Source organism: Pristis pectinata, chromosome 23 (genome assembly GCF_009764475.1).
Source record: "Pristis pectinata isolate sPriPec2 chromosome 23, sPriPec2.1.pri, whole genome shotgun sequence".
Taxonomy (NCBI): Eukaryota; Metazoa; Chordata; class Chondrichthyes; order Rhinopristiformes; family Pristidae; genus Pristis; species Pristis pectinata.
The window spans coordinates 30,947,543-30,974,018 of NC_067427.1; the positions used below are offsets into that span (position 1 = coordinate 30,947,543).

At 43.4% G+C, this 26,476-nt stretch overlaps 1 protein-coding gene across 2 annotated transcripts in view; it reads right to left on the reverse strand.

Annotated features, from left to right (window-relative positions):
- The window catches only part of LOC127582047 (rab-like protein 6), a 79,777-nt gene that overhangs the window by 48,510 nt on the left and 4,791 nt on the right, over positions 1–26,476 (reverse strand). For both annotated transcript variants that reach the window (XM_052037004.1, XM_052037003.1), the window contains exons 3-6: positions 23,426–23,473; positions 9,573–9,625; positions 7,007–7,098; positions 4,641–4,781 (exon numbers count right to left, since the gene is read on the reverse strand). In XM_052037004.1, coding sequence (XP_051892964.1) covers positions 4,641–4,781; positions 7,007–7,098; positions 9,573–9,625; positions 23,426–23,473 — 334 coding nt within the window. The remainder of the gene's footprint in view (positions 1–4,640; positions 4,782–7,006; positions 7,099–9,572; positions 9,626–23,425; positions 23,474–26,476) is intronic.

Sequence of the window (26,476 nt, forward strand, 5' to 3'; positions counted from 1 at the left end):
AACCGCCTCAAAACACTGAACAAACACAGAATTCATCTACTGATTACTCACTGCCTGTCACAGCTTTAACACTTTTTATTTAAACAATCCTTATGGGAAAGTTGCACCGCTCCATCGGTGAAATGATGCTCCTTATTATCACCCTGGCTTTATGCCAGGGTGACAACACAGAGCATCATTACACTGGAGCAGCAGCATGACAGAGGGGATGAACCGGCTCCAAACACACACTTGGACACAGTGGCAAAATGTTGAGGTCAGCAATGCTGTTCTCCAATGGGTGGAAGGTGGATCTTACGTTGAGCAAAGATGGACCCCCTTGATAGTCCTTGTCCCGGGTGAACATGCAAACAGTCAAGGAGTTCAGGGGAAAAGGGAAGAGAGCAGGATCTACAAAAACACCAGCAATTCCAGCCACTGTCTGTAAGGAGTTTGTATGTTTTCCCTGTGACTGCGTGGGTTTCCTCCAGATGCTCCAGTTTCCTCCCACATTCCAAAGTGGGTCAGTAGGTCAACATGGGTGTAATTGCGTGGTGCAGGCTCGTTGGGCCGGAAGGGCCTGTTACCGTGCTGTATAAATAAAGATTTAAAGTGGAGAGAATACCACCAGCTGTCCTCTCTGCCAGCTAACTCCATGAACCAGATGCAAGTCAACCCCTTTCCCAACAATGACATTTGCTGGCCACACTCGGTCAGCAGGACATGCATCCAAGGGTTAAAACTGCAACAGCAACAGAGTTGTTGTGTACATCGGGGTTATTTGTGGGATTAATCTGACATTTAAACTGTTTCCAAAAATAGACTGTGACAAGAGTACTTCTGGGAATTGAAAGCAGTTCACAATAGTACTGCAAAATATGCAGAAGGAACATTGCACTACTCTCTCACCACTCTAACAGATCACCACATCTCCATAGCAGACGGTGATGCTTATTCTGTAATGCAGTTTCTCGGCCTGGGAGAGGAGTGTAAATATTTCCTTTGTCCAGTAAAAGCCCACAGACAAGCCGGGCTCACAAGTCTGAGCCTGGTGGTTGCCAGGAGCAGAGAGATGCGGTGTAACAACGTACTGAGCAGCAGGCAGGCAACTCAGCATTCCCACAGCCTAACCCAACACTGACAACTTCTCAGCCTCCAGAGGTTAATTTTGCTTTTCAAACTTCTGGCTCAAGGCTTCAGAGTTGGCAGCACAGGAAACCACAGGGGAAGCAGTGTGTGAAGTGTCTGGGCAAAGCTCTCTGCCTGGCATTAACTGTTTTGATGCATCAGCTATTGGTACATTGGCATAAATACAGAGGGAGAAAAAGACGGAGCTCTGATCCACCCCGAACAAAAATCACTTGTCACATCCTACAAACACCAACTGAACTACCATGCACTTGCAGAACTGTGTCTAACATATTATGATTGGGAAAGGAAGGACATTGTGCAATGTCAGGAGTCAGCTCTAATGCTTTATGTCTGCAGCTCCACTCACAACCTCAGGACACCCAAAATGCTTTACAGCTACCGCACAGCTATTTGAAGTGTAGTCACGGCTGAGCTGTGGGAAACATGGCATACAGCAAGCTCCCGTAAACAACAATATGATAATGACCACGTACTTGCCCAGAATTTCCACCAGGAAGCTGGAAATTCCACATGGAACTGTGGTTTGTAGCTCCAAAGCTGTGCACAAGTTCTGGACTCCACAGAAGTGTGCACAAACGCAGAAGTCCTAAACTTTCACACAGCTGAGTGCAGAGGATTTCCCAACTGTGCTCCAAAGTTGGAGTGAGAACTTCCATGGATTTGCCAGCACTTACGCTGGGCAATCTGTCGAGCACAGGAACAGTCAGCCCATTCTTTGAATAAAGAGGAACAACTGCAAGGGAGAAGGGCAAGGAAAACGTAAATGGCTCATTTTTAATTGAGTTAATTTAAATGTATTAAATTAATAAATTTGAAATGATTTTTAATTCTTTAATGTTTTGATTTTGTTGCTTTTGAAAATATTTAACATCATTTTTAAATACAATAGCTCTTGAATGCTTGAAAACATCAGACACAATCACAAACATTCAAGGACTTTGACAGCCTAGTTTTCAAACCATTTTGGTGTGGCCATTTTGCTCACGGCCTCTCCCATCAGCTCCCTTGTGGAAGTTCGAAGGGGAAAACCCACACTGGACAACAAGGGTTTAAGCAGGAACTGGCAGCGAGTACCTTAGCAAACATTACAGCCAACATTTAGGTGTTGGCTGGGGATAAAGGCTGGGTTCAACAGGGAGAACTTCCCTGCTGCCACTGAGACGTACCATTCTACTTCTCACAATAACTGCACTCGCCAGAACTCTGCCTTACCCCATTCAGCCTTCACAGTACCAGAAATGCACTTGTTGAGTGATATGATAAGATCATCTGACAATTCCACTATTAATTCTGGCTTCATGGAAAAGTAGCTGTAGCTGTAAACCTGGTGGGCTCAGAACAGAAAGCAAGAAGTTAAATGGATAAAGGGCTATGGTTTGTACCATCAAGGTTTCTTTCAAAGGGAAAACAAGAAGTCTGTGCCTAAAGAATTCATCATTTGTGGATCAATCCAGAAATCCTCATGACATGTCTGACTTCCAAGTCATACATTCACTTCATCAGATCTGTCTTCAGGCATCAGCACTTCACCTAACTGGAATACCACATTGGTCCACAATCTTTCAATGAAGAATTCTTCAGGCACAAATGTCCTTTTTTCTTTTTAGCACTAATCTTGATAGCACCAACCATTCTTGGTCTCTGTTCTGCACACATCTGGTTTACTGCCGCAGCTACTGCCGTGAAACTTGACTTGCACTTCTGTGACATGGCTCATTAGAGTTAGCATTAAGGTTAGGTCAATCATATTGATTAAAAAAAACTGAAAATGCCACAAATCTGAAATAAAAACAGAAAATGCTGGAAATATTCAACAGGTCAGGCAACAGAAGTAGGAGAGGGATAGAAAGGGTAAATGCCTCTGATGGGGTGTAGCCAGGGTTGCCATGGGGGTAAGCTGTTGATGAAGTCATCTGGTTGATTAATTAATGAGGTTACATAGAAAGAGAGAAAACAAACAAATGAACATGTAACAACTATGAAATGCAGGTCGAGACTGTGTTTTTGTTCTAGATTCCAACATCTGCAGGATGTTGCCTGGGAATGAGTATTTCAGTTATGAGGAGAGACTGGAGAGGCTGGGTTTGTTTTCCTTTGAGTGGAAGAAGCTGAGGGGGGCATGGACATAGTAGATAGTGGGAAACTGTTCCCCAGAGTAGAGGTATGTAGAACTTGAGGGCACAAGTTTAGGACAAGGGGTAGGAGGTTTAGAGAGCATCTGAGAAAGGACTTCACCCAGAAGATGGCTAGAATCTGGAACATGCTGGCAAGAGTATTGAACAAATTGCACTTACATTGCACCTTTAATATTGAAAAGTGCCCACAGTTAATTAAACTCTTCTAAAGGTCATCTTACAATATCTCCTACATGCCATAATGTCATATAATTCAACTACATAATGCAAATTGTGTGCACCCAGACATTGTGGAAGTAGAATTATCAACTTGCACACCTCTCCTGGTTTTGCTTTAGATGCTGTAACTAACTGTACTATAATTATTCAAAGCAAAACAAACCTATTTCCAACTTTCTTCCTGTAGCTTTGTATCAATTCAAGAACAATCCCTGAGTCCGCACTCTCCCAGTTGTTTCAGTTACCATGTCAATTACCGTGCCTGACCTATCACAGCCCTGGAGCAATCTAATGCAAACTCCACTACTCACACTGTTTCACCACAGACCTCGACCAATTGCAACTAATTCCATCACTTTGCTCTCTCCCTTTATCCTTGCATCGGTCCCAAACTAATTCCATTCCTCATCTCTGCCCAAAGCTCGACTTCAATCTAAATTAGTACTTGCACTCTCAATTCATGTAGACCTGGATCAGCCCCAAACTGTGCCCCCAGAGCCTTGCTGCATCCTGAAACTAATCCCACTGGCTTGCTCTCTCCACAGAATCAGATCAATCCCAAAGTCCTTCCTCACTGCTATCAGACTTCTGAACTAATCACCACTTTCACATCCCCTTCCCCGTGGTGCTGCCATGTTCTCCGACTCTTAATTCTACCTCATTATTCCATTGTCACTTTGGCATTTCTTTTTGCACCAATTCAGACTGCACTACAATCTTTGCACCATTCTGCTGTTTTGTGCTCGTCCTTGTATTTATTGTTTTTAAAACAAGGAACTTCATCGGATCCTTGTGTATATGACAACAAACCAATCTAAACAATCTCAGTACTCCCTTCTCCCTGCAAAACTAAATCTACCCTCTGTCCCACTCCCTCTCCATAGCACTGGAACAATCACCCACTAATCCTACTGTCCTGGTGGCCATGCTACCATTCATCAATGCACAACTAATCCCATTGGCCCACCCTCACCCCATAGCCTTGCAGAATAAAGAGCACAAGGAGGATTTTGAGAAAGAGAGAATAAAACAAAAGGCAATCCTCTGACTTTCTCCACAATCTGAGAACACCCATCTTGCTTCCTGATCATCAACCAACCTGAAAGGAGCCCAAGCCTTCTGAGTTGGAAATGCTGCTGCTGTAATTTGCTATACCTGTTGATACTCTGAATGAACTCCTTGACGTCATCAGGGAGGATGACCCGGTGCTCTCCCATATCACGGTGGTTCCCAAGGACACAGACTGGAATATGGTCAGGCACTTTGGGAAGTTCCTTCATGATATAACTGAAGGTCCTGCAGAAAGAGAGAAGGAATTAATAAATATATTGCTTGTGCTTCTGAGCACATAATTTCACCTCCCTATAGACGTTCAGTGTAGTGGATACAGTGCCAGACTAGTAACTCAGAGCAAACCTCGAAAATATCTTCAAGATGAATGACATTGGATGTTAATTCTATTGGAGATGGCACTGATCACCATCTTACAAACCGCCCCAAGAAAATGACCTCTTCAAAACAAAAGCAGCCACCAAGGTTCTGCCGAGGCAAGAATGGAGCAGGAAAAACACAGCCGAGGGGCATCCAGATGAGGGGCTACCAGTCATCACCATACACCTGGGAAGCTACACACCCAAGGGGGAATTTGGGAGGCAGGGAGAGAGCAGAATAACCTGACTCACTCTCCATCTCCGCAAAGGCCACAGTTGGAAGTCAGAGAGCGTCCTAGCCCACCTGGAAGGGATGTAGAGAGGAGGGTGGCACAGGTAGGGGCCTTAACCCTCTTGGAGAAGGATAAAGGGAAGCCTTGATCTCTTGTGGAGGGTCAAGGAATACTTCATTCCTTTACATAGGGTGCAGGAGGTCCTGAACCTTTGGGAGGACCAGAGATAGGCCTCCCCCCAATGAGACTCCCACATGTAGAGTAGGGGAGCTGTGTTTTGTCCCATTGTTTAAATCTGCAATTAGCTTCCTTATAGTTTGATATAATACCTGTTGCAGTACCATTCACTAAATGCAAAATAGTGACCATCTCCAACAAGCAAGAATCTATCTATCTATCCCACCTAAACATTAAGCATCTTTACCATCATCAAATCCCCAGCATTAACATCCAGAGATCACCAGAGAGACCAGCCACAAAGTAACAGTTGCCAAAAGTGATTGAAGGCTGAATGTTCTGTGGCCACAGTTACCTTCCGACTCCCAAAACACTTTCCACCATTTACAATACACAAGTCACAGTATTATCTCTTCACTTTTTGTTTTATTTAATTTTGGGATGCAAGCGTCACAAACAATGCCAAAATATACCCCCCATCACTGGTCATCTTTGAGAAGGTGATGGTGAAATGCCTGATGATCCTTCAGAGTGACGCCCTGGGATAATGGACCTCGAATAATCACAACCATCTTCTTTATGAGGGGTGATCCTATTGAAGCTGGTAAGATCCTTAAGGGTATAACAGATGTCAAGATGCTTCCACTGGTGGGGGAATCTCAAATGAGGGGACACAGTTACAAGATTAGGGGCGATCATTTAAAACTGATGTGTGTCAGAACTAATCACAGAGGGTGGGGAAATCCCTGGAACTCTCTACCTAAGAGGGTCGTGGGGGCTGGATCACTGGGGGTATTTAAAGAGGAAGAAGATAATTATTTGCAAGATGAGAACTGAGGGTTATGGGAACCTGCACAGAAGAGGAGATGAGACCTGGGCAGATCAGCATCACATTGACCAGGGCAGAGGAGATGAGACCTGGGCAGATCAGCATCACATTGACCAGGGCAGAGGAGATGAGACCTGGGCAGATCAGCATCACATTGACCAGGGCAGAGGAGATGAGACCTGGGCAGATCAGCATCACATTGACCAGGGCAGAGGAGATGAGACCTGGGCAGATCAGCATCATATTGACCAGGGCAGATTCAAGGGGCCAAATGTTTACTTTCTTATATTTTCATTCAAGAAGCTTGAGACCATTTCAGCCAAGACCACCTGCCTGAAGGGCAACATCCACACCCCTGATCATCAACATCCTCGACCAATGGGGGACCGTGGCTGCAGTTGTGAACGAGATGTACCACAGGAACCCGCCATAGCTTCAACAGAATCTCCCTATAACAGGCAACCTCAACCACCGAGGACACAGGCAGCAGGTGTATGGGAACACCACCATCTACACCTGCTCTTCTCACTCACATGCTATCCAGTGATGGAAATACACCCCCACTTCAACTTCACCACTAAGACCCTGCCACAGGGTTGCAGGATGACCTTTCCCACAGCAGCTCGAAGGGCAACCCGTCACCAAGGGAAATTAGGATGGACTTGGTTAGCCACATCCCACAGGAGAATAAGTAGAAGGTGGCTCAGCGGAGTCAATTCCCTTTTCACCAGTCACGTTTTCAAGCTGCAACTTTAGTTTAAGTACCTAAAGTTAGTGGGGTTGCAGAGAGTTCTACATTCACAGAATCACATACAATGGGGACCTGGTGTAAAACACTGAAAATAGTCTTACCATTGCTTGGTGATGTCAAACATCATTATAACACCATTACAGTTCTTGTAGACATCGAGGAATTCTGCATCCAGAGCTATCTCTGCATCAGACTACCAAAAGAACACAACAGGGAGGATTATTGCTTCTCACTAAAAGCAACCACTTGTAGCAGCACAAAGTGACAAACTTGGATCCCAAACACAAAGTAAACCTGTATCTGGTCAGACACTTCTTCAGAGTACTGAGAGCAGTGCTGGGCACTGTATCTCAGAGAACCAGAAACAGAGAGATATACAACACAGAAAAAGGCCCTTTGGCCCACTGAGTCTGTGCCAGCCATCAAGCATCTATTTACCCTCACCTTTGCCACCCCTCTTCCCCTTCACTCCCAAGGTTCTACCACCAACTTACAGACCAGGGGTAGTTTACAGCGGCCAATTAACCTACCAACCCACGTCATTGGAAACCAGAGCACGTGGAAGAAACTCACGTGGTCATAAGGAGAACGTGCAAACTCCACACAGACAGCACTGGAGATCAGGTTTGAACCCAGGTCGCTGGAGCAGTGAGGCAGTGCCTCTGCTCGCTGGGCCCCTGTGGCAGTGGGAGAACTTACTGGCCTTGTAGGGGGTGCAGCAAAGATCCTCAGAAGGAGGTGCTTTAGATCAGAATAGGCAAGTGTATAACTGCGAAATCCCTCCCCATGAGAATAGATAGTGGGAGATGACTAGAAAAGCCATCTATCTTAGCTCATCCATATAGTCCGATCAAAAAATTCCAATCGGTTGAGAAATATTTTATAAGTTCACCTTTATTGCATCAGGGTTTAATAAAAGGCTGAAATGATGAAGAACCTCCTGACATTTAATCTAATTTGCCTCTGTATTTTGTTTTTCTGCCTCACTTGGAATTTCATTTCATCTTATTCACTGTATCAGTTCCGGCCCTGGCCTTTTTGTACTATTACTCATGGCTGATTTCTTGCCGACCGAGGAGCTAAACAGATTAACCTCGGCCAGGCCTTCGATAATGAAACTGCATAGATGGAGCAGCAATGGCTTTACTGATGTGGGTGCAGCTGCTTGCACAGTGACAGGATCTGGAGTTGAGTATTTAGCTGCAATAAGTGGGGTCTGAAAAATATAAACAGCTGTTCCCTCTGTTGAACATGAATAAAGCAGGGTGATCATCACTTCTCCACAAGCATCGGACTTTCACCCTGTTTTCTACTGATCTAGACCTGGGTTTGAGTAAGCTTTAACTCAGCCTCAGCTTGTGTACTGTTCTGTGAGCTCGATACTCAGGAATTATACTGGCACTCAAGTATAATGAATGCTGTTTATTTCCCAACACTCCAAGTAACCACACAGTTCAAGTGTTTCTCCAGCGTGTCAGTCATTGGGAAGAGTGCTTGAGGACTGGAATCTCCACACTGTAAAAATACAGGCAGGTCTCACTTAAGAACCTGTTAAATGAAAACACGGCTAACTAATGTGAACACAAACCAACTGCAGACCTACCCACAGAACCTATTCATCCTTGAAGCTTTATAGACAGATGATACTGGATGTCATTGTATCATCTTGCAATCCTGGATCATTGCAGTCATCAACTAAAATATTATTTTTAAGCTTCAGTTCTGCTGCAACTCGCTGAACTGCTACCAAAATGGAACTGAAGTGCACAGGCATGCAATAGATGCACATGACATCTTAGAAATGCATGCACACCTGGAGATCAGCGACTAATAGCTGTAAATTAAGGTACTCATGTTTATTTAAGAATATTAGTAAAGATTTACAAAGTGGGAGGAAAACTTACTATGTGTAATTTCTGCACTGCAGGTTACATTAAATACAGCAACCTCCAACTGATCACTGCTGTCACTCCTTGCTGGGGACTGAAGAACTGACCAACACCTCCCATAGCAACAGCACACTGTTCAGTAAAAGGTTGCCTTAGTTGAGGGCTTCACTTCTAACCACGTGGGAAAGATTACAATGTACCCAGCTATCTTACATATTCATATATAGGAAGATTCAGGACTAAGTGTGATTTCAGTTCTGATGCAGGGTTTCACCCTGAAACATCGACATCTCTTTCTCTCCACAGATGCTGCCTGACCCGCTGAGTTTTCTAGCAGTTTGTTTTTTGCTAGATTCCAGCACCTACAGTTTTTTGTATCTCTTGCGATTCTGAGGTCATTCAATCCCATTCTAAAGTCACATTGTCCATCCCCATTTCTATATAATACTTGGAATTACTAATGGGTAAACAACAAAATTTGTTGTGGTTTGGGAAGGAGACAGAACAAATGAGAGCAAAAGAGCTGGGTGATGAAGAAGTGGACTTCAGTGTCACCAATAGCCGAAAAATTGCAGGTTTACATGGGCAGTTCATGTTACAAATATGGCCATGTGATTATATACTGCAAAAATGTGACAACAGGAAGGTCTTGTAGACGGGAACTAGATGGAGAAACAATGTCTGCAATACATTACAAGCAAGGCGTCTCAATGAGATGTTGATAACAATCAATGTCAAGGTCAAACTCCATTACAACTCCAAATACATCAAACATTACCTCTTGTGGATCATTCTCTAGTTTCAAGCCATCTCCTTTTCTTCGGCTTTTACCTGAAGGAGGATAACAATTCGTTAAATTTAGGGATAAATATGTCCTGGTGAGGCAGAGAAGGAACGGCAGGGTGAAGGAACCGTGGGTGGCGAGAGAGGTGGAATGACTAGTTAGAGAGAAGAAGGTAGCATACATGAGGGATAAGCAGCAAGGTTCAGACAGGGCCTGTGAGGAATATAGAGTAGCGAGGAAGAAACTTAAGAAAGGGCTGAGGAGAGCTAGAAGGGGACATGAAAAGGCGTTGGCTAGTAGGGTTAAGGAAAATCCCAAGGCTTTTTTCACGTACGTGAAGGGTAAGAGGATGGCTAGGGTAAAGGTAGGTCCGATTAAAGACAAAGGTAGGAGAATGTGCCTGGAGGTGGCAGAAGTGGGAGAAGTTCTCAATGAATACTTCTCTTCGGTATTCACCAAGGAGAGGGGTCTTGATGACACAGAAGGGAGTGCTGGTAAGGGTAATGTTCTCGAGGTTGTAGATATCAAGAGAGACGATGTGTTGAAGTTGTTAAGTAATATCAAGACAGATAACTCTCCGGGGCCTGACGGGATTTTCCCCAGGCTGCTTCGGGAGGCAAGGGAGGAGATTGTTGAACCGCTGGTAAAAATCTTTAAGTCCTCGTTGTCCACGGGCATGGTGCCGGAGGATTGGAGGGTGGCAAATGTAGTGGTTTGATATTTATAGATGACTTAGATGAGGGGGTGGAAGGCTGGGTTAGTAAGTTTGTGGACAACACTAAGATCGGCGGTGTTGTGGATAGTGAAGGGCTGTCAGAGCTTACAGAGGGATATTGATAGGATGCAGAGCTGGGCTGACAAGTGGCAGATGGAGTTCAATCTGGAGAAGTGTGAGGTGGTACACTTTGGAAGGACAAACTCCAGGGCAGAGTACAGGGTAAATGGCAAGGTACTTGGCAGTGTAGAGGAGCAGAGGGATCTGGGGGTTCATATTCACAGTTCACTGGAAGTTGCCTCACAGGTGGATAGAGCAGTTAAGAAGGCCTATGGGATGTTAGCTTTCATAAATCGTGGGATTGAGTTTAAGAGCTGCGAAGTGATGATGCAGCTTTACAAAACTCTAGTTAGACCACACTTAGAGTACTGTGTTCAGTTCTGGTCGCTGCATTATAGGAAGGATGTGGAGACACTGGAGAGGGTGCAGAGGAGATTTACCAGGATGCTGCCTGGGTTAGAGCGTATGGAATATGAGGAGAGGCTTAAGATGCTAGGGCTTTATTCACTGGAAAGGAGGAGGATGAGAGGAGACATGATAGAGGTATATAAAATATTGAGAGGAATAGATAGAGTAGACAGTCAGCGCCTCCTTCCCAGGGCACCAATGCTCAAGACGAGAGGGCATGGCTTTAAGGTTATGGGTGGGAGATTCAGGGGAGATGTCAGGGGGAGGTTTTTCACCCAGAGAGTGGTTGGTGCGTGGAATGCACAGCCTGGAGTGGTGGTGGAGGCAGATACATTGGACAGGTTCAAGAGTTTGTTGGATAGGCATATGGAGGAATGTGAGATAGAGGGATATGCGGGAGGAAAGGGTTAGATAGTGTGAGGGTGGTTTGATGGACGGCACAACATGGTGGGCCGAAGGGCCTGTTTTGTGCTGTATGGTTCTATGAATTGCAAGTCTCAATTCCCTTCCAAGTATCCCACCAAACTGTATACCAGTTCAGTACCAGTAGGGAGGGATGAACGATGAGTAAACACCCCAGAAGCTTCGACTTGCAGTCCCAAAACAAAGCAACATCCACTGGACTCCTTTCCCATCTATTCCAGCTTCTTTCTATTACATCCTTGTACTAAATTTGCATTTAATATCAAAATTTCTAGTTTTCTATTTAGTTGTCATTTGTCACATTTCTTGGGTATTTTTAAGGAGTTTTTTTGATGGACAATTAAAAATTTAGGTGCAAAATAGAGTATTATCTGCACAGTTCCATCAACCACTTCTGGGACTGCACAAGTTAAATACAAAACAACAGCATGACCCCAAAAGATGAAATTAGCTTTAACTTAATTATGTAGGTTTAAAAATCAAATTGCCAGTTGACTTCCAGAATAGAAACCTCTCTGGTGCACTGACATGTCCTTAATAGTTTCAGACTGGTCCTGTCATCAAAAGTCCCTTCATAGGATTTTGATTTTAAAAATCAAACAAAAAAAAAGTACCTTTGAAGACATATTTATAAACTTTCAATTGACATGTAGAGTGACATAAAACTAAACATAATTCCTTTTGTATTATCTGCCCTGAATAACTCAATACTTTAACCATTATATTCAATGATATTCCCCAAGTTCCCTGCTATCAACATTGCCCAAAATGTCAAATGGACCAGCCACATCTGCTGGGAATCATGTGGTGAGTGACGCGTCTCCTGACACCATCTACAAGCCGTACATCAGTCTGTGACAGATACTCTCCACGTGCCTGGCAGAGTGCAGCTCCAATAGCAACCCAGAAAGTGGAAAAGATGGCGGTGGAGCAGTGTCTTCGCAGCAACATGGTTCAGTTACGTTTAGCGTTGTTGTAGAAAAGGATAAAGACGAGACCTGGCGAAGGTTCAGATCTAACACTGAATGTGGGGACTCGACCAAAAACGTCACAAGTTTCTCTCCCTCCTCCTGCCCCGCCCACCCCAAACAGACACTGCTTGACCTGCTGAGTTCCTTCAACAGACTGCGTTTTGCTTTAGATCCAATATGCTGGATCTAATAAGCTGGAAAGAGCGCAGAGGAGATTTACAAGGATGTTGCCAGGATTCAAGGGACTGAGTTAGGAGAGAGGTTAAGCAGGTTGGGACTTTTTTTTCATTGGAGCATAGGAGAATGAGGGGTAATCTTATACAGGTGTATAAAATTATGAGGGGCAAGATAGGCTGAATGCGTAGTCTTTTTTCCAAGGTTAGGGAATCAAGAACTAGAGGACATAGGTTTAAGGTGAGAGGGGAGAGGGAAGCTGAGGGATAACTTTTTCACCCAGACAGTGGTTGGTATTTGGAATGAGCTGCCAGAGGAAGTGGTTGAGGCAAGTACATTAACAACATTTAAAAGGTACTTGGACAGGTACATGGATAGGAAAGGTTTAGAGGGACATGGGCCAAACACAGGCACTAGCTTAGATAGGAATCTTGGGTCAGCTGTATGACCATGTTTGCAATAACAAAAAGGGAGAACTCCCAAATCTAGACTCTCTGGAATGTGAAGGAACACAGAGTAGAACAGCTGAATGGGAGGCTTATGGCAGGTAGCAAAAACTTAAGACTGCAGAAAAAGTGTGGAGGAGTTTAGAAGAGTGAGATCAAAGTAGAGATTAAGGTTGCATGGAAAAACATTGTCTGGTGTTATCAAGGAAAACCCAAGATGTTTCGAGACCACACTATTAGCCTGGTGTGCAGGCAGAAGGCATACATGTATCATTCTCAATTAACACTTTATGGAAAGGGGGAATGATATGGACATTGATGTTAGGAAGATCTTCGCTAAGTATTAGAAATGACAAACACTGGAGGGCACATTAAGTAGTCAAACAACTTTGAAAGTGGATGAATTAGTAGGCTGGGCAAAATGTGTTAAGCAATAGAGGAAACACTATAGGTTTTGTGACTAACAGATCCTATTCATCTCTGGCTACAAGCACGGTACTGGAGGGACTTGTGTCTCGAGAACCGGGGAAGGACAGGGGAAATTAGGTCGTGAGAAAGCATTTAATCAAAAAAAAAATCGCAAAGGAATTTCCTATTATTTTCCAATGTAAACACTGCTTCTGTTCCCAAGCTCAAAATCTCAGTCAACCTTAAAATATTAACACAAATATCTGAAATAATCAAATATGACTTATTTACAAGCAAACCTTAAGGTAATAAAATCATACACAAGGTACACTTTCAGGATTTTCACCAAGTGAAAGGAGAATAAAATGGGTTCCGGCAAGATTAATGTAAAATGGGTGCTTGATGGGCAGCACAGACTCTGGGTTGAAAGGCCTGTTTTCATGCTGCATCTCTCTAGGATTTTATGAAACATAAGAGATCCTGATAAGGTGGACACATCCCCTTAGAGTAAGGGGCTCAAAGTCTCATGATAAGGGCTTAACCATCTAAGACAAATGAAGCAATTTTTCTCTCGCATTGGTTTATCAGTCTTTGAAACTCTTCTTCAAAAGCTGATGGATGCAGAATTTTTGATAAGCAAGGGGGCGAAAGGTTATTGTGAGCAGGCAGGAATGCAGTGCAGAGGTAGCAAGTAGGTCAGTCATGTTCTTAGTAAATGGCAGACCAGGCTCAACGTGCTGAGTGGCCCATGCCGGTTGCAAGCTCAGTGGATCTGCACCTCAAGGTGCTGGTAAGAGAGGTGTGAGGCATAGTGGCATTGCAGGTTCTGTTGCTGCCTCACAGTTCCAGTGTCCGAGGTTCAATCCTGACCTCCAGTGCCATGCAGAGGTTGAACATTCCCCCTGCAATTGCATGGAATTCCTCTGGGTGCTCCCACATCCCAAAGGTGCACAGGTTGGTAGGTTAATTGGCCACTGCAAGTTGGTGGGTGGCAGGAGAACTAAGGGGCAGGGGGGCAGAGGTATTAATTGGAATAAATAACTGGGGAATGGAATTGCTCTGAAAGCTGGCACAGACCTGGTGGGGTGAATGGGCTCCCCTCTATATCATCAGGAAACGAGACGTGCAAGTTGTCACTGGAATTCAGATAATGGTGATGCTGGTGAAACTAAGCTTGGAGTTTATAGTATTGAGGGCAAGGGTTCTTCCTGTGACTGTTCCTTGGTGGATGGTGAACTGGACTTAAAGATGTTGATGGACATCTGAACAGCTCTGCTACCTCACCTGATAAATCTCCTTACAGCAAAGCATTGCATTTTCCATCATGTGGCCACATCGAAAGCAATGCTCCACATTGGCATCATCATCTCTGAAGGTGGCAATAACTTTCTTAGTGTAGAAGAAACCTCTGAAAGCTTGCTCATTTGGTAGTTATGGTGTTACGTCAGTGGCTTCTTTCTCCTCCTGTGACCTCTGTCGCTCAACTCTGACAGATCCTTATTTGTGAGCTCTGCACCATGTGATTCCAGTAGCTCTTCCACATTATCCTGGTCAACTTCACCCACTCTTCATTCACCAGATAGACAATGTCTTCTCGGAGGTTTTCCAGGTGCCTAAACCCATGGGAATCATGCACACACTAGCAACATCTTCCTCCCTATGCCACCCATTGGTGTGCAGGACGCATCATCCCAAAAGACACTGATGTACTCTTACGGACCTAATGCTGTATCTCTTCCAAAGTTCCTGAACGTTAAGTTTGTGATTGTCGACTCTAATGTTGTTAGCCACATTCTCAATGTTAACCAAACGTCCAGGAACATTGGTGATGATGAGCAAGACTCTTATCCAGGATATTCCTTGGACAGTATCGTTCAATGAAGGGGGAGAGAAACAATGTGATGCAATCATAGAAGAGCATTGCATCACCCAATCTATTTTGTTAGATTTTTACACCACAGGAAGGTCGGCCTTTGAATAATCCTCAAGAGCCCTTGGATTCTCCAAGTAGATTAAGAGAGATTTAACCTATTACCACCCTTGGCATTGTCTCCAAGGCGCAAGACTGTCTTTGGCTACCTTGAAACCTGGAGCAGATTTCGCATCCTTTGAGATTAATGAGCACAAGGATGCCCTCTTCCAAAAGAGCCCCATCTCATCTACATTAAACACCTGCTTAGGAGAAGGGTCACCCTCCACGATGACTCGTTTCTGCTCCTATGGAAAATTTTCTTCTGCCACAGTATCTGCACTTGCTGCTTCCCCTGAAAGACAAATACTGTGCATGTTGCACATTTCTTGAAACATTCAAACCAGCCACAGCTGGCCTTGAACATATCAGCACCCTCAGAAGATTCATCACTCCCTACACGCCACATTCTTTGAATTCTTGTTTTAACAATCTCATTTTTTCCTGCATCGTTAAATAGGGACGTATTTCGTTGATTCCGATCTTCTAATACATGCTTTTGTTTCAATAGGCACTTACATCAATAGCCTATAGAAAACAGCCATGAGTGAAGTTGCCAGCGATCATTGCTGGTGCAGTCATGCCTGGGATTTTAATTGCAACTTACTGCTAATATTGATACAAATCTCTCTCTGCCCCCTAACATTAAGTTTTGCAATTCAAGAACTCATTACCTATAATGTCAATTGTGCTAACATTAAAATTCATAAATTGTGAATCTGCAAATCAAAGGATATAATTTAAAAGGGATAAATCATAATCAGGCCAGTAAACTTATCACATCATGTTGGGTAAATTGGTCAAAATTCCAGTGACAGCACAAATCCACATTTAGAAGCATGGGTTGATCTGGGAGAGTTGGCATGAACTTATTAAGGACAGTTGTGTTTGATTAATTTGAATTTTTGGAATATAGCACAAAATCCCCATGGGCTTCAGTGTGACTTTTCATGAAGTTCTGCACAGCAGATTAATCAGGAAAGTAGAAGTCCATGGAATCCAAGAGCGAATGATAAGTTGGGTTCAAAATGCAAAGATTAGTTCCAAAGTTTCAATGGATTGCGAACATAAAGATCTGCAGGTCTCAACACTAGGTTCCTCGATTTAGTGCTACATTTTAATAATTTGGATTAAAAGTATGGGTCATGATTAAGAAATGTGCCAATGGCAGCAACTTTAGCAGTGTGGCTAGCAACAAGGAAGAAAGTTAAGCCTAAGGAAGATATCAATGAACTGTTTAGTGGGCACAAAAGTGGCAAATGTAATTCAATCAATTGTGGAAATACAATTGGGGTAAGCAAATAAAGCCAGGGAGTACACAATAAATGGCAGGATGTTAAGTGTAGAAGCACAGAGTGTAGGTGGAGGTAGTGAAGGACAGAAAAATAAGGTGATTGAAAATGTGCTTGCCTTTATTGGTTGAGTACAAGAGTGGGGAGATAATGCTTGATTTGCACAGGGCACAGGAAGAACAGGATAGCACTACAGCAAGTACAGAGAAGATTCCTTGGATGTTGCCAGGAGTATTGGAGTTAGAGGTTTAGGCTGGGGTTGAGTTTGAAACAAAGGAGACTGACAATAGGTTTAGTTGAGACAAAGTTTGAGGCCTCGACAGAGTGGACAGGAAGGACTTGGTGACCTTCCTGCCAAGAGGAATAAGGACATACAATTGACTGGGGCGTGACCAGCAGAGATGCAATGGACTGAACAGCATCCTTCTGCACTGTGCGATTTTATGAATAGGCAGGCTCGGAAGTTCAAGTTGAAGCAGGGGTATACAGAAATTAGACATAGCTGACAGCAAGGGGAGGGGATACAACACATGGAATAAATAGGACATGTGGGCAGTAAAAGGTCAATTTGGGAAGTACAGTGGCACAGCAAGTAGAGCTGCTGCCTCACAGCTCTAGCCACCCAGGTTCAATTCTGACCTCCGGCACTGTGTGTGGAGGAAATGGGATTCCTCCAGGAGTTGGCAATGAGGTGGGCATCCAGCAAAGCCAGGTCAGGGGGAGCTGTAGAGCCTGTGACACACAACCTGCACTAGCCCCTGAGAATCTACTCGCCAACTCTCCCAAACTACATTCAACAGGAGTGTGGCTGCTCCCTGAAAAATCTGTTCGATATTTTGCTCCTTAAACACATACCTAGCTCTGATATTTTAAAGTGGAGAAAGGGAACAAACGGGTAGAAGAATGTGGTGAAAGGATCACTACAGCCATTGGTACAGGACAGAGTACACTGCAGGTTGGAACAGTGTCAGGTGTCCATATAGGAGACTAACACAAGAGAGACTGCAGATGCTGGAATCTGGAGCAACACACACAAAATGCTGGAGGAACTCAGCAGGTCAGGCAGCATCTATGGAGGTTGATTCTATCCAGCCTTGTTAACAGACCCATTTTAAAAGTGTTAGCCTGGAGGATCCAGAGAATGGCTGGGTGAATAATTACAGAGGCAAGGCTACCTTCCTTGGGATTTAGTCTCAAAAAACAAACCTCTATTTCTATAGCACTTGTAGGTTTTAACTCTTCAAGGGTCACACGTTTTGCAGATGGTTGAGGAACAATAAAAAGTTTATTAGCTTATTGAAAAGAAACAGACAATTACAGCATGAGAGTTGACCTACAGCACTGTCCACAGGCTGAGTCCACAATACCTTCTGGTAAGGATGTTAAACCAGTAATATCCTTTTCCTTTCTCTTGCATAACTTTTGCTTTGGGTTGCCTACTTTTAAGGGCCAAGTTAGAGGCAGCGGAGACTTCTCAAACCAATCACCAATTGAGCTGCACACACTGACTCACTCATCCAAGACAACGACTGTGCTCAAGTCACTAATTCCCAGAGAAACCTTGTTAAATCATCATCTGCAACCCCCTTCCACACTACCATATAAAATGATAGAAACACGCAGCACAGAAACAGCCCTCTCAGCCACCTCATCCATGCCAATCACAATGCCTATCTTAGCTTATCCCTGCATTAGGCCCATGTCCCTCTACTCCTTTCCTACCCAAGTACCTTTCCAAATGCCTTATAAACACTAATTGTATCTGCGTCTACCACCTCATCTGGTAGCTCATTCCAGATAACCACCACCCTCTGTGAAAAACTTACCCCTCAGATTCCCTTTAAATTTCTTCCCTCTCATATTAAATCTGTGCCCTCCAGTTTTAGACTCACCTGGGACAAAAGATTCTGACCATCTATCTATCCCATGTCCCTTATAACTTTGTAAACCTCCATAAGGTCAACCCTCAGCCTGCTACATTTTAGTGAGAACAAACTCAACCTATTCGATCTCTCCTTATAGCTACAAGTCCTCCATCCCCGAGACCATCCTGGTGAATCTCTTCTGCAGTCTCCCTATTACTACCAAATCCTTCCTGTAGTGTGGCAACCAGATCTGTACACAATGCTCGAAGTGTAATCAATGTTTCATACAACTGCAACATCTTCATGGAGAAGATACTTTACAAAGGTCAGTATTCTAGCTTACAATATATTTCCACCAAACACTTTTGGAAGCAATTTCATTCTGTGCCTGTCAGGATCATGCAAACAATGCAGACACGGTTCTACACAGACAAACTTCAGGAATTAAAATTTAGTATTGCAATCACATAACTGATCAGAGCAGAACTTGGTTGTATTGGCCACAACTATTTCTAACATACCTTTCACATCTTTACGTGCAAGTTAGTTTAAATAATCAGTTTAGTAATGGTGATTAAGACACAAACATTGGCCAGGGTACCAGACAGAATTCTCATGCTCTTTTTCATATAACGCACTGGGATCTTTCATAGTCAAATTACTGATCCAGTAATTCCACAGTCAATACTCGTCTAAAAAACAAGGCAAATTCCACTAGAGCAGCTTGAGTTTAATTTTAAGTAATTACTACATTGAAGCACCTAGTATTAGTAATGATGATGATGAAATGACTGGATTGATGCAAAAAAAACCCATCTGGCTCACTAATGTCTTTCATGTTTATTCTTAATTGCCCTCAGTTGATAAGTGATCTTGGACAGGAAATCAGTGCAGGCCCAGTCCTGTGAATCAATAAGTACAGAGTACGTTGACAGCATTTTGTAATCCAATTTGCAGCAAATAAAATTTAATGCAAGTTTCCTGCCATATAACATGGCACCACAAAGGGAACAAGAAAGGGGCACAAGTGTGGAAAGTTTGGTGATTGCATAGGAGAGACAAATGAAATCAACAGGAAGTTTGCAAAATAAATCCTCCCAAAATGTGATGCTGGAATCAAAGCCATTTTCAGGGAGGTTTGCAAGGAAAGTAACAGGCTGAACAAGATGGAATTTTAAAAATATTCTTGGATATTTTTATTTAAATGAAAGATCAGTAACTTTGGTACTGTATAAAACCAATCACAGATGGAAAAAATCTATTATACTCTGTCAGTACTGAATTTAGCAATGAAAACAAAGTACAAAGGACTGAAATACAAATAGATCCAACAAACAGGAACAGGAAACGGAACTGTGTGAAAAGGGTTAATCAGGATGTGGATAATCAGGAATGCAGCTACCGGTGATCCTCCAAGCAGTCTCATAAATCATCCAAACACTTTCCGGACATGACAGGAAAATCTCAAGCTTCAGCAAATCACAATAACCACAGTCACGTAGTCACTGTGCCATAAAACAGCTGATTAAAGGCATTTTCAGGAGTGGCAATGGCCACATCATCTGATGGTTGGTGATAAGGCTGAGGAGATGTGAACAGTGAATAAAGTAAGTGTCCAATTAATGATGAGTGATGATGTGCAACTGAACCAGATTTCACTCATGTGCCACATGGGCAATCAATTAAAGTTGACATCAAGAGAATAAGAATAAATAGGAGTCTGAAGCCATTGCTAATCTGTGGAGCCATGCCCCAATGAGGGTCAGGGCCCAGGGGACTATTTAGGGTTGGGAGGCTGTAACTAGTGGGGTGCTGCAGGACTGGTACTGGGGCCCAGCTGTTCACAATCCTTATGAATGATTTCAACTGAGGAGATGAAGTGTAATAAGATCCAAGTTTAGCAATGACGGTAAGCTGGTGGGAGTATCAGTTGCGAGGTTGGAGAGGCTTCAGGACAAAGTGGATGGGTGCAGACAAAACAGAATGTAATGTGGAACACCAGTGGTCACCAACTTTGGAAGAAAAGAAATAACGAGGTTAAATATTTTCCTTTATAATCAGTGACAGATTGAAAGATGCTGGCATTTCAGGGGATCTGGGGGTCCTGGTACACAAACCACTGAAAGTTCATATGCACGAACAGCATGTAATCGAAAGTCTTAATTCCAATAGGACTGAACTAAAGACCTCTTCCTGCATCTGTGATGAACCCTGCAGAGACTGCACCTTGAATTACATTCACTTCCCTGCCACAGGAACGATATACTCATGGAAGAGGGAGTAAGACCAAGATTCACCAAATTGGTACCTCAGAGATCGTCCTACAAAGACAGATGAAGCAGACTGGGTCTGCCCTCCCGAGAATTTAGTGGAATGAGAAGTGATCTCATTGAAATGTATAAAGTTCTTCGGGCTCTTGATGGGGTGGATACAGGAATGACGTTTCCCCTAGCTGGAGTGTCTGGAATTGTGACACTGTCTTAACACTACACATCAGCCATTAACCACAACTTGCTTCACTCAGGTGGCAACCCTTGGAATTCTCTGCTCAGATGGTGTGGGGCTAGGTTGTCAAATTTATTCAAGAAACAGATCAATAGATTTTTTAGTGTCAAAGGAATCAAGGGATACGGGATTAGTGCACAGGAGACTGGCACTGAGATAAAAGATCAGCTGTGATTTTACTGAATAGCGCAGCTGGCAGAAGTGTCAAATGGCCGACTCTTGCTCTTAAGTTCTTATTTGTCCTGGAGAGGTCACATCAGCGGGACTGTACCCCAGTCAGAGGCCACGTCGGCGAGTCTGTAACCTGTGTAGTGCAGCTGAGTCAGTGTTTGTGGAACTATATCCCAGTGAGAGTCAGAGCCCATGGAAAAATTCTTCATCAAGAGTAAGCACTTGTAGCAGCGGTTGATAAACTGGTGAAAGTGAAATGGAAGATGTACACACTAACAGTATGTAGGATTTACTAGTCACTGCAACAACATGCACTTGGGACAGCACAAGACTATCAACTTCAAATTCTTCATCAAGAGTAAGCACTTGTAGCAGCGGTTGATAAACTGGTGAAAGTGAAATGGAAGATGTACACACTAACAGTATGTAGGATTTACTAGTCACTGCAACAACATGCACTTGGGACAGCACAAGACTATCAACTTCAACATATGCCTCACACTTGCAATTAAAATTCTGCAGCCAGAAGCTAAACAAAGTCATCGCCAGGCAGACCAACACTCACCCAATGTACCAGCGGAGGGAACTGCACCACCTGAACAGAATGAATTCAGAGGACTGACAACCTTAAAACAAAGTGAAAGACCCAACAGGGGAAGGAGCTGACTGAATGTAGGAATAACACTTTACCAAGTTGACCTCAACTGGAGCCAATTCTGACAAGAAGGGAGGCCAATGAATTTTTCCCAAGTTGTGGATTAACTGACAGGGAATTGCATAAATGGAATTTATGGAAAATATGGGACGTCACAAAAAAGGGACAAAAAGTGGGTAGATGGGGTTGAGGGCCAGAGAGAGGTTGAAGTACAAGGCTGGAAGGTTGAGAGATAAAGCAATGATGTTGAGTGACAGTGTAGGACCACTCGAATTTGGGGGTATGGTGAAGGAGAGGAAGCGGGGCGTGGGTGGTGGTGCTGTCAGGAGCCATGTCGATGAGTCAGGGGCAGCAGTGGGGCAGAGAGTACCAACAGCCCAAATGGCGTCAACAGGTCAAGAGTGCTGGTGGATCAGAGGTGGGGAAGCACCAACAGGCCTTGGTGAGCAAATAATGTCTCACTGAAATAAATAACATGGAAACCATAGTTCACCAATGACCAGACAGGCACTAGTCTTATAAAACAGCAGGACAGATTGAAAAGACCCAAAAGAGAGATTGCACTGGAGGGGGTGCAGAGAAGATTCAGCAAGATGTGGCCTGGGATGAATCATTTCAATTCTGAGCAAAATCTGGACAGGATGGGCTTGTTCTCCTTGGAGCAGAGGCAGCAGAGTGGGGACCTGACAGAGATATAAAAAATTATGAGGGATACGAACAGGGTAGATAGTAGGAAACTTTTCCCGTAAGTAGAGGTGTCAGAAACTTTAAGTGAAAGGTTTAGGGTAAGGGGTAGGAGGTCTAGATGGGATTTGAGAAAGAACTTTTTTCACTCAGAGGATGGTTTGAATCTGGAACATACTGCCTGAGTGGGTGATGGAGGCAGGTACTCACAACAATTAAGAAACATTTAGACAAGCATTCGAATCACCAAAGCATGGTAGGCTACAGGCAAAGTGTGGTAAATAGGGTGAACATAGATGGGCCCAATGGTTGGCATGGACTCAGTGGACCAAAGGGCATTTTCCATGCTGTTTGACTGTGTGATTCTATTGGAGTGTTCTAATTCTGGATATCATGCTTAACAATGGATATCAAATGTTGGAGAGAGCATAGAGAAGATCTATTCGAATAATACATGAAATAAGGAACCAGTTGTGTGGAAATCCAGCAGAAGGTGGATTATTCTCCTTACAGCGCAGAAGGTGAAGGAATTTAACCAACGTTGAAAAATCATCAAGTTTGATAGAAAAAATAGGAAGAAACTGATTCCACTGGCTGGAGACTCAGCAACATGAAGATCACAGACAAGGTTTTTTTTAAAAGAAAGAGTTGTTATTTGGATTCCACTGACTGGAAACGTGGAGGAAGCAGATTCAAAACCAACTCTCAAAAGGAAATTTGATAAATAGTTTGCAGCGCTACAGGCAACAAAGGAATATTAACTTGCACTTTGAGAGAGCTGGAATAAACAAGATGGGCTAAAGGATCTCATATGCTGCAAGTTTCTAAGATTCATTTTAGGCCACACTAATAACAACTCCCATACAAAAGTAGGGTTAAAAAAACCCCATGCCTATGAATCCTCGAAGGTGCGGTGAATGCAGGTAGATCAAGGGGAACTTAAAAATTGGGATTAAAAGACGAAAGCAAATTCACCGAACTGTACTGAGGTTCTGCTCTTTCCAGAAAGATGGAGACATTTACATTCAGTAAAACACAACGTATGCAAGAGAAATGAATCTGTGTTTAACAAATCAGGAAGAGGTTAAAGAGAGCACTAACCTTTATCCACTATGTCCCAAACTTCCACCTTCACGATGTCGTCAGTTGCTGAAACAACACAAAAGTTGTATTCTTGCACTTGAACGTAAAGACTGAAAATTCAGAAAATTTACAGCATTGATAGAGACACAAGATCAGAACACAGTTGCACACACCAGGCAGGAAGGGCATTGTGCAACAGAACCCCCTGCACCACCTAAACTTCAGAACATAACATCACTGTGCAGGTCAATTATTGGACAGAATAATCAACCAAGAAGTCTCAAACCATAATGAGACAGCTTAAGCCCAGGGCACGAAGCAATCACTGATATAGATCTGGACAACCTGACTGAGCCAAGACACAAGAGACTAACTGAAGCCAGGACACCAATGACAATGTGGTACAACCAAGCCCAGAACAGGGCAGCAGAATGGTGAACTGGTCGACCTGCTGCCTCACACCTCCAGTGACCTGGGTTTTATTCTGACTTCTGATGCTGCCCGTTTGGAATACTGAATGTTCTGTGACAAAGAGGGTTTCCTCCAACATCCCAAAGACGTGCGGTTGATGGGTTAATCAGCTGTTGTAAACTGCACCTAGTGCACAGGTGAGTGGTAGAATGAGGAGAACTGATGGAAATGTGGAAGATAAAGGATTAGGTCAAATGGGTACTTGATGGTCAGTGTGGACCCAGTATGACTACACTAATCAAACAGGGCACCAAGCAATAATGAGACAGGTTCTCTGAGCCCAGACAACATCAATAAGCCACAAGGCTATAACAGGCCAACTAACCAAGGACCTGACACCAGCTAATTTATTATAAGGGCATGGGCTAACCTAGGACCCCAGGCAATAACAAGAGAGACAAGTGAGCTTCAAATGCTGGGCAATAATGGGCTGGGATAAGCAAGCCGAGGATTTCACACATCAACAGGACAGGAAACAGTGTCCGCCCACCAGGCAATAACTCGAGAGGCAAACTCAGGACCTCAGACAATAAAGGGATTGTCTCACTGAGCACAGGGTGCCATTACCTGGAATACTGGGACAAGTTAACTATTGAACAATAATGCGACAGGCCAACTTAGCCCAGGACCCCAGATGATAAGCAGGGCCATATCCCTGAGCTCAGGAAAAACATCAGAATCAGGTGAGAGGCTAACCAAGCCCACAATGATAACCAAGCAGGTAAACCAAAGCCTGGGCAAGAAGAAAAATAAAGCAGTGGGCAGGGTAACTGAGCCCAAAACACCTGACAATAATGGGAGAGGCTTACCAGCCTCCAGACAATGGTGGGACAGTCTACCCGAGTCTAGGGCTCTAGATAATAGTGGAATAAGATAACCAAGCACTGGGTAATAATGGGACAGACTAACAAAGCTCCAGAATATTGGAACTGGCTAACCAAACCCAGAATACTAGAAAACAACAGGATAGGCAACCTGCATCCAGAGCACAAAATAATAACAGGGCAAGCTAACCCAAGCCAACCAACCTCCAGAGAACAGTAAACTTGCCAATAGAAACCAGGAGACCAGACATTAATGGAACATGGCAAGCTGACCAGGCAAACAGGTAATGATGCAAAAGGCTAACTGAGCCTCAGAGACTAGACAGTAATAGGAGAGGCTGCCCAAATTCCAGATACCAGGCACTAACAGAACCATCTCACTGAATTCAGGGTACCACACACTATCAGAACAATCTAACCAAATCAAAGTAATGGAACTGGCCATGCCAGAATACAAGGCAATAACAGGGCAAACTAACCAAGCCTCATGCACAAGGAAATAATAAGACAGGTAAACTGAGCTCCAGATGATATACGATAACCAAGATGGGATAACCAAGCCCAGGACCTCAAACGATATTAGTGGAGACTAACCCAGCTCAACCCAAGCTCTGGCAATGCAGTGGCTTGCAAACCAGAGACTGAACTAACAACCCATTAATGCAATTTTAATCACCACTGAGCACCTGGGGTCACTCTTGATATGCTAATCATGAAGCTCAAAGCAATCAAATCATCCTAAAGTTTTGCAAACTTGAGGAAGAAAAATATTTGAAAAATCAAAAGTGCATTGAATTTTAAAGCCAAGCAGAGTTGGCCAGTGTACAATGGTTACCACAGCGAGCAGCTAGAGGGAATAGGATAGAATTCATTGGATTCATTTCCATTAAATGCAGCAATGCTGATCCTTCTTCAGTTCAGCTGCAATGATACCTGGCACTGAAGTCCACTTACTCAAATTACTGCTTCTAAAAAATGGCTTGAACAGCAACATTTTACAAAAACAAAATCAATATTTCACCAGGATTCAGTTTATTCCTTATGGCACACATACTGATGAAAATGAACTGCTTGCATTAGAATAATGAAAACAGCAAAATTCAGGTGCTAAATTTAAATTTATTATTCTTCAGGACTAATTATTTCCTGTAATGACAAGCTTCACAACAAATGTAATGCATTAGGGAGATATTTAAAATACTTCTTAAACCAGTGGCAGTTAGTACAGATGCCAGTTATTGCTCTCTGATCGACAATTATTGGGAGCTTTAATCAGAAACTAATCCATGCCACATCTGCCCTGTGAATACAAATGGAACATCATGGATGAATTTTTACTCCATGTCTAATCCATGCAGTACTAGACCTGAGAACATCTGATGGGACTGTTTGCAGTCTGAGTTGGAGCTGCACTTTAATTGGGCTGGGAATATTTGATAAAACACCATAAAGGAAGGTTTACTTTCCATCTAACCTGTGTCAGACTATTCAGGGACTGTTTGAGGGAAGAGAGTAAAGGAGTTTTACTCCATGCAGTACCCTGTCCTGAAAATATTTGCTGTGGTGCAGTGATAGCTTTATCTTTTTATCTTCAAAGTGACAGACTGATACATATCCTCAGCAACATTTGATCCAAATATGATGGAGGAAGGGTTCTTCTGCACATTACAGCAGAGACACTGATACCCAGATACTGTTCTGATCTCAAATTGCAATTAAGGCAGCAGCACATTCACTGGATGAGGATTCTCAGCTTTCGCAATTCCAATTTAAC